General features: G+C 41.6%; 1 protein-coding gene across 1 annotated transcript in view; it reads left to right on the forward strand.

The window, feature by feature from the left end:
* Positions 1-9277, forward strand: part of myo10l1 (myosin X, like 1) — a 39559-nt gene that overhangs the window by 21038 nt on the left and 9244 nt on the right. The window contains exons 4-24 of the mRNA XM_025005653.2: positions 680-867; positions 1903-2037; positions 2180-2304; positions 2415-2428; positions 2538-2622; positions 3130-3236; positions 4016-4145; positions 4225-4343; positions 4444-4590; positions 5072-5172; positions 5283-5349; positions 5925-6017; positions 6144-6212; positions 6298-6380; positions 6808-6910; positions 7078-7158; positions 7274-7398; positions 7487-7604; positions 7689-7795; positions 8320-8602; positions 8727-9277. The exon at positions 8727-9277 is cut by the window's right edge and continues 364 nt beyond it. Coding sequence (XP_024861421.1) covers positions 680-867; positions 1903-2037; positions 2180-2304; positions 2415-2428; positions 2538-2622; positions 3130-3236; positions 4016-4145; positions 4225-4343; positions 4444-4590; positions 5072-5172; positions 5283-5349; positions 5925-6017; positions 6144-6212; positions 6298-6380; positions 6808-6910; positions 7078-7158; positions 7274-7398; positions 7487-7604; positions 7689-7795; positions 8320-8602; positions 8727-9277 — 2831 coding nt within the window. The remainder of the gene's footprint in view (positions 1-679; positions 868-1902; positions 2038-2179; positions 2305-2414; positions 2429-2537; positions 2623-3129; positions 3237-4015; positions 4146-4224; positions 4344-4443; positions 4591-5071; positions 5173-5282; positions 5350-5924; positions 6018-6143; positions 6213-6297; positions 6381-6807; positions 6911-7077; positions 7159-7273; positions 7399-7486; positions 7605-7688; positions 7796-8319; positions 8603-8726) is intronic.

Below are 9277 nucleotides of genomic sequence, written 5' to 3' on the forward strand. Positions count from 1 at the left end.
ATTTGAGTCATATTTTATTTTTCTGCAAGATTCTTACCTTTTAAATAACAATCTGAGCCTCTCAGTGGCAGTAAAACAAGCACTTTGATGGAGATGCCTCTTGGTTACAGTGTACTTATTACTACACACTGGGATCCTATTAAACATCACATATTATTATAATTTCAGAGTCTTACCCATGCATTTAGATTTACAATGACTAAATAATAGAGTGGCTCGTGCTCATATTCCCTTTTACCATCAATGAATGCATTTATTTTGCAGTGTAAACTGGTCTTTGACAACTAAAACGATTAAGCAGCATCACTCCTGCACTTACAGTAGATCTAATTTCCATAACCATAACAGAAGAGGAAATATGAATTACTTCAGTAATTTGTTTCTGTGTTTGAATGAAGTGGAATGATTTGCTGCATTAGCTTTTTGTCAACATCACTCCATCCTGATGGGAAGTCTCTGTCTGCAGCTGTAAAGTTAATGAAGGGATCAATTAATTACTGTAAAGACCAGAAGCTGTTATTATTTTTTTATCCCTCATATTGTAAGCTGACATTTGGAAAAAAAACTGGGAAAATATATACACTCTCCCTGAGTGTGATCTAATCTAGATGATAATATGTTGTCCCAACACAAGGCTGATTTAAAATGTGATAAATGTACCTGTTACACTTTTTTTTAGACCAACATCGGCAGCATCCTGGCAGCTGTTAACCCGTACAAGCAGATCCCAGGTCTGTATGACCTAGAGAGGGTGGATCTGTACTCCAAGCACCATCTGGGGGAGCTGCCGCCGCACATTTTCGCTGTGGCCAATGAATGTTACCGATGCATCTGGAAACGCCACGACAGCCAGTGTGTCCTCATCAGGTGAGGTCATAGCACCACATAATGCAGCCTGGCACCTAGCTGGTACGTACCAGGAACTTACTGAAACGTACCTGTACTTACCGGGTATATAGCTGCTACTTACGGGGTACTTACCAAATACATATATAATACAAAAAACGGATTAGCAGCCATAGTAACAGCTGATGGGTTCTGTAATGAGGCTGAGCACATAAACATCCTGGTATATAGCTGCTACTTACGGGGTAATTACCAAATACATATATAATACTTACAGGGTATATATCTGATGGTAATCTGGTACGTACCTAGTATTTATGGAGCACTAACTGGTATGTACCAGGCAATTACCTGGTATTTAAAGGGTACTTACCAGTTACTTGTCGGGTACTGACTGGGTACATATAAGGTACATACCTTCACTTGCCTGGTACATGCCTGCTACTGATGGGGTACTTACAGGTACTTACCTGGTTCTTGTTGGGCAGTTACCTGGTATTCACTTGGTACAAACCTGTTAAGTATCTGGTAAGTACCAAGTCAGTACCTGTTATGTACAGGACCGTTTTGTGTATTGCTGTCAGAGAAATACTGTAAAACATTGGAGCAGCAGATGAGTACCCCATGCTCATTCCAGGTCTCTGTCACTTCATGGACATCTGATCTAATGTCATGTAGCCAATAAGGAGCGAGGCAGACAATTACTGCTGCCATGTCACATGGAGAACCTACATAAAAAAAATAAAATCTAAGTTTAAGCCATATAAATCTGTCAAAAAGACTCCCCAATGTTCTCTCCTAATTTTGATTATCAATAAACATGGTTCCTTCACCAATGCAGCGGACTGTTCTGACCCGACTGTGGTGTCCAACATTTAATCACACTTTCAATTACAGTCAACCTTTATTTATCCTTATTAAGAGAGACTGGGAGCTAATGAAATACCTCAGAAGCAATCAGAGCTCAGCAGAACCAGACCAGTCGGAGATATCAGAATGTCACAGAAGGTCAGCGTGTTTGTAATTGAATCGTGCATCTGTGTGTGTGTGCTCCAGTGGTGAATCGGGGGCAGGGAAGACGGAGAGCACCAAGCTGCTGCTGCAGTTTCTGTCGGTGATGAGCCAGAACTCGGTGGGGACTCCTCCATCAGAGAAGAGCACGCGGGTGGAGCAGGCCATTGTGCAGAGCAGGTACACATGGACACTGATGTTTGATATGATACATTGATTTTTACAAGATTCATCCAATCTTATGGCATTATGACAGTAGACAAGTAAAAAGGGTTAGTCAGGATCTCCATTCATTCACCTGAAGTTCATGTTTTCCTTGCAGTCCGATCATGGAAGCGTTTGGGAACGCTAAAACTGTTTACAACAACAACTCCAGTCGTTTTGGGAAGTTCATCCAGCTTCACTTCTCTGAGTGTGGAAACATCCAAGGAGGCTGCGTCATTGATTGTATCCTTGTTTCTGTTTCGAGCACATATATATACGCGCACATCAAATGTTCAGCACTTAGGAACTTCAACTCAGAGTTTTTGTTGTTTCCTTGACTCTCATCCTTTCAGATTTACTGGAGAAGGTAACTACGCCCCGGGACTCCTGTGTCATGTTTGAAGTTATTTGTCAGGTTTGCGTTAGGCTCTCAAAAAGACCTTAAAATTGGATTTGTTGCGCTGATTTTTCTCTAGAACCGAGTGGTACGACAGAACCCCGGAGAGAGGAACTACCACATCTTCTACGCTCTGCTGGCAGGAGCTAGTAAAGAGAATAAAAGTAAAAACTCTGCACACATCTACAGATATTTGTTTGTTTGTTTTATAATAAAAAATGCATTATATGCACTCCCTAGTTTTTGAACAATGTTCTGTATTTTGCCATCTAGGATGTTTAAAGTCAGAATAACTCTATTGATGCAAGAAAGTAGATATTTTAAAGTGAAACTTGACTGGATAAAAACTAATCTATGAAACTTAGTTTTTATTTAATTAGAACAAATTCTTCGCACAAAACAACAGCATGCAGATAACAGGGAATAAATCTAAATCTTTTCTTTGTCCAATAACTTTTTAAATAAATGGTATATTTGATAATTTGGTATTAGCTTTCCCTACACAGTTCTAACACAGCAGCAAACCAAATTTCATTGTAATGCAAATTATAATGACAATAAAGGCGATTCTGATTCTGATTCTGATTGTAACAGCGATGCAAAACCATGTATGAGTTATCATTCTGAGACTTAAGTACACATGATACAATAATATGTACTAATACTTCTAGGTCTGTACTACCTGGAGGATCCTGCTGAATCCTACCACTACCTCAGCCAATCAGGATGTCTGAAGGATAAGAGCCTAAATGACAAAGAGCTGTATAACAGTGTTATGGTACGTTTGGTCTGATTTCCTCTGTTCGGTTATGATTGTGTTCAGTATTTGTCTTCAACAAGAGCTCCAGGGCAAAGAACAGACTGTTTTCTTTTGCTCTAACTATAAAAGCAAGAAATAAGCTTCACTCCAAAGGGAATTACCTGAAGTGCATTTGAGTTTTCTGAGAGTTGTTCTGCAAGTAAAGCTGCAACTGCAAGTATTTGATCATGTCTTCTGACATCCACCTCTGAGAAATGACATTTCTCCTTCTAATCAAACCTCGGTGGTCTTATTATCACCCACTGCCATGAATGGCGAGCGACTGTGTAATCGCCTGTGTCTGTGTGTGTGCTTGTTTGCCTGTCTGTTAGCAAAATATCTCACTCACCACTGTAAGGAATTTTAATGAAACCCTCAGGTAGTAATCACTGGATGTACGTCTACAACTGACTAACTTTCGGTGTCAATCAGACTCAAGATGGTTGTCATAGCTAATCAACCTTAGCCAACACCAAAATTGCTATAAATTAGTGAGTTTTACAGATATAAGGGTAAAACTTGCTGTGGTAGTAGCTGAGAGTCATTTTTATTACATACTCTGAGTGCTAACAGATCACACAAGGTCATTGTTTAAAACTTTGAAATGCAAGGTGCTGAAATGTATTTCTTTAAGGAAGGCTAGGTTTTTCACTTCCCAGACACAGAGACCTTAAAATTGTCTCTTTGTTTGCAAAGAACTGAAATCAGTATTTTAAACGGAGAGCCCTTAACCGTTTCCTGTTCTTGTCTTTGAGCAGGAGGCGCTGAAGGTGTTAGAGTTTTCAGAGGAGGAGATCAGGGACATGTTCAAGCTGCTGTCAGGAGTCCTGCAGCTCGGCAACATCGAGTTCATGACTGCCGGAGGAGCCCAGATCACCACCAAGCAGGGTGATGTTTGTGTAAAACGAGTGACAAGATGATTTAGAGGGATTGTAAGAGTGTAACACTTCTTCGCCTGTGTTTCCAGTGGTCACTAATGCCAGCGAACTGTTGGGTCTGGATGCCTTCCAGCTGTCCGAGGTCCTGACTCAGCGCTCCATAATCCTCAGAGGAGAGGAAATCTGCTCCCCTCTCACTATCGAGCAGGTCAGCAAACATATGCACATTTGGTTTTCTGTTGGTAGATCTTTTTTGCGCACAAACACCTGTCCAAACACACTTTTAAGCTTTATTCTCTGTGTTGCAGGCCATTGACTCCAGGGACTCTGTTGCCATGGCCTTATATTCACAGTGTTTCTCCTGGATCATCCTCAAGATTAACCAGAAAATCAAAGGAAAAGAAAATTTCAAATCCATCGGCATCCTTGATATCTTTGGCTTTGAAAACTTTGAGGTCAGAGCTCAGTTTTTAATTGCATTTCTTTTTGTCGTCACTCACTTCTTTAAAACTATAGCTAAAATTAAAAATCAGTCCAGACTACTGGTCCCCAAATTGAGGACTCCAGTCCAGATCGGGGCCCAGATGAAGTCTTATCCAGACCCAGACTGGTTGTTATATTTTAGTAAAATTAAATATAACAACTTGTATTTAATTTATATACCCACTGAGTCAGGTAATTCATTTTAGGGAGTTCAGCTGGCACAGCTTTTCCTGCATTTATGGTCATTTGTTTTAGGAGGCGCAGCTCTTTTATCATTTATGGTAATTCCCAGATCTGGCTTGTGGTTTCCCAACACACAGGCAAGTACAGGCCTGAAAAAAACAATGCAGTGGATGAAGAAAACTAGCACTTTTGGTGATTCTTGTGGTTTTTCTCTCACAAACTAAACCTGATCTTTATATAACGATGCAGAACGTGTCTCCTTGTCTGCAGGTGAACCGTTTCGAGCAGTTTAACATCAACTACGCCAACGAGAAGCTACAGGAGTACTTCAACAAGCACATCTTCTCCCTGGAGCAGCTGGAATACAACAGGTGACTATAGCAGAAGGTGCTGCTTCTTAATGACTCAGCAGCAGCACAAAAAACATGATGATATTACCCCGTTTTTGTCAGCAAACAACGTTTTGCGTTTCTTCTCATAGGGAAGGTGTTCAGTGGGAAGCAATCGACTGGATGGACAATGCAGAGTGTCTTGACCTGATAGAGAAGGTAAAAAATATTAATTAATAACCCAACATTCCTTGAAAGAACCCATATGGCTGACTTTCATACCAGAGATTTAAACTAGGAATATTTTATGTTAAAAGAGAAAAGGAGTTGTAGACATTTTGGTCAAACAATAAAATTTGCGTTAACCTCACGCAAATATCGCAAGATTTGAGTATGGGTATGTGTTGGTACTGACTCTCAGCTACTACCACATCAAATTTTAGCTCAGCATCTATTAAACTGATGAGGTTTAATCATTTTTGTTTGCTAATAGTTAATACAAAGTTTGAAACAAAGACCTCATGCAGTCTGTTAACACTTGGACTATACAGTGAGGATCAGCTGTAACTACTACCACACCAGATTTTACCTCAATATCTTAAAAATTGGCTGAGTTGTAGCCATTTTTGTGTTTGTTAAGGTTAATTAGCTGTAGCAGCCATCTTGAATTAGGTTAACATCGACAGTCCCTGTCACTAATGCTTTCTGGAAGTTCCTCTAATACTAATATCTAAACTAGTGCTGATTCCTTCTAGTAACATTGTGCTGTTTTTACTTTTTTTTTCTGCTTTAAGAAACTCGGCTTATTGGCACTTGTAAATGAAGAGAGCCGATTCCCCAAAGGCACAGATTTCACTCTGCTGGAGAAGTTGCACAGCAGGCACTCAGTGAGTTAGTCACACGTTTTATTTATTTATTTTTTTTTTCATGCAACTCGCTCATAAATCCCCAAATCTTCATCTGCTGGGCTGAATTTTGTTATACACTTTGTATCTGTTGTTGGTGTTCTGCAGACAAACCCTTACTTTGTGAAGCCCCGAGTTGCAGATCATCAGTTCGGCATCAAACATTACGCCGGAGAGGCGAGTTGAGAAGAAATGAGCAACTTTTCGATGCACAAACTTTGACAATTGTTCTGAATTTGTGAAATATGTCCTGTTTGAGCAGGTTTTATATGATGTCAGAGGAATCTTGGAGAAGAACAGAGACACTTTCAGAGACGACATCCTGAACATGCTCAAGGACAGCAGGTTAGAAACACACAAAGCAGGGGCTGGGAGGACAGAAGGGTAATTTTAGTCAGAAACATTTGTAGTTTGACAAGACTTTGGCTGATGCTTATCGTTGATTTGATTTATGTTGATCTCAAATTGAATTCCTTTACTTTTATTGCCTGATGTAAAACCACAAATGAACTAAAATATTGTAAATTACAAAAGCTCAGTCACTAAAAATACATAGAAATGTGTTTTTGACAATAATACAGATCACTTCATCAGCCAAATTCTCATATAAATCTCAATAAAAGGCTTACAAAAATCAAAATGTATACATTTGAAAGCCTTTGTTTTCTTCTTTTATCTTTTCAATCACCATAATCAGACACACACTGATATATTTCCAGTGATATGACTTTAAAAAACTGGTAATTTCCTTCTTTTTTCTGTTGCTTTGTAGACAGGACTTCATCTACGACTTGTTTGAGAAGGTTGGCAGCAGGAACAACGAGGAGAAGATGGGAACAGCCAGACGCAAACCCACAGTGAGCTCCCAGTTCAGGGTGAGAAACTGACCTTTTTTAGCGCAAGATGCTGGGAATATAACTTCAATATAACAAAAATATAATAAAACATCAGCTGAGAGGATGATTATGTATGAAAATCTTTAGGAAAATATGTAAATATAGAATATATTTCACAATTAATTTCATTTTTTTCATCTCCTCAGGACTCTCTTCACGCTCTCATGGCCACTCTCAGTGTTTCCAATCCTTTCTTCATTCGCTGCATTAAACCAAATATGGAAAAGGTCACTTTGTAGTCTTGGTTCTTACAAATACTATCTGTTCTCTGATTCACTTTAATATCTAACTCATTGCTGGATTGTTTCCTGTCTCTAATGGTACATCTTATTATCCTGGTAGAATCCAAATGTGTTTGACCCAGAGATCGTCCTGAACCAGCTACGATATTCCGGCATGTTGGAAACAGTGAAGATCCGTCGCGCTGGTTTCCCCGTTCGCAGAACTTTTAAAGACTTTTTTTCACGGCAAGTGTCCCAGCATCTGCACGCACCCATCTTTTGAAGCTTTACAGCTAAGACCAGTCTTTTTCAATCCATCCCGTTTCTTTTGTAGGTATAAGATCATTTTAAAAGACAAGGTTCCAGCAGCGGGAGACGATAAGAAAAGAAGCACAGACTTTTTATTCAAATATGACAAGACCAAGAAGGAGTGGCAGCTAGGAAAGACCAAGGTAAGGCCAGGAAATGTTCTTCTGGACTCGGAGACATCCTTCAGTGTCTTCAGCTATTCCCACCTGCTCCTGTTGCTTCTGTAGGTGTTCATGAAAGAGTCTTTGGAGCACCTTTTGGAGAAGGACAGGGATGAAGTTCGCCGCCAAGCTGCCATGATAATCCGAGCCCACCTACTCACCTTCTCTGCAAAGTAAGACTCAATCAAAGTCATGTTTTAAAGCGGATGGTGGGAAGCTGAAAGAATGTGACACCCCCTTTGTTTCTGTTATCGTCCTTCGCTAAAAAGGCAGGCAATAATTCTTTTGCCTGGGTCAACGTGTGCGTTCGTTTGTCTGGAACATTAGCAAAATATGTCATGAACTACTGGACGTATTTTAATGAAACTGTCAGAAAGGATTTATTGAATGTACATCTACCACTGGTTAACTTTTGGAGTAAACTCAGTCAAAAATGGCCACCACATTTAATCAACCTTAGCCAGCACAAAAATGGTTATATCTCAGTTACGTTTACAGATATTGAGCTAAAATTTAGTGTGCTGAAAGCCAGGAGTCATGCTCAACACATACTTCAAGTGATAAAAGATCACTTCTTTCAACATTCCATGAGATCATACGTGACGTCATTTAGAAGGTTTTAAACTCTGGCATGATGTGGATACCTTCAAGGAATACTAGGCTTTTAATTCATGTTTGCGCTCCGTTTTCTCCACAGGAAGCATTTCAGGCAGGTCCGCACCAGCGTCGTCACCCTGCAGAAACACCTCCGGAGGCACATCCAACGCAGGCGCTTCGTCAAGCAACGCAAGGCAGCGCTGGTGCTGCAGAGACACAGGAGAGGCCAGGTGGCCCGCGCCCGTGTGTCCAAGCTTAAAGAAGAGAAGAGGAAGAGGGAGGAGGAGCAAAGGAAGAAGGAGGAGGAGGAGAGGAAAGAGACGGGCGAAGAGGAGAAAGACGAAGAGAAGGAAGGAGACGAGAATAACGGGAAATCATCTGAGGCAAGTGCTACATTTTATTATGTATCAGTACAAAGTGAAACAAAAATTCACAAACTTTATGGAATGTTTCACATATTTCTAACTCGATGTGTTTGATCCTAACTATTTCACTCTTTTTCCTTAGGATGAAGCTCGCCAAATGGAGGAGATCCTTCAGCTTGAACGAGAGATCGAGCGCTTGCAGAAGAAACGGGAGGATGAGGTGTCGCAGCTCTGCGAGTCGTCCAAACAGGAGCTGCAGCTGCGCCGGGACGCTGAGCTCAAGCGGATGAAGAAGGAGGCGTCCCGCAAAGCTACCGAGCTGATCGACCTCCTGAACTTCGGGGGGGTGGACCCCACCCTGGAAGCTGCAGCGGAGGTGAAAACAGCGAGGGCGGCAAGCACCACCCGAGGGGCGTCTAAAGAGGAGGATGTAGACGAAGGGTTCCACGCTGAGGAGGAGTGCATCCCCCTGCCGGACTTCCCTCCTCCTGCTGAGTCTGACTCTCCTCTGGTTCAGGACATATTTGCTCACCTCCCCCCTCCTCCACCTGCCTTCGCAGAGGGAACCGTCCCCCCCGCGCCACCTCCTCCTCCGCCCCTGCCCACAGACGGCACCGCTGCCGACGGAATTCCTCCCCCTCCTCCTCTTCCTCCACCCGGAGACGGTGCTGCGGTCCCTCCACCACCCCCACC

Source organism: Kryptolebias marmoratus, linkage group LG10 (assembly GCF_001649575.2).
Source record: "Kryptolebias marmoratus isolate JLee-2015 linkage group LG10, ASM164957v2, whole genome shotgun sequence".
Taxonomy (NCBI): Eukaryota; Metazoa; Chordata; class Actinopteri; order Cyprinodontiformes; family Rivulidae; genus Kryptolebias; species Kryptolebias marmoratus.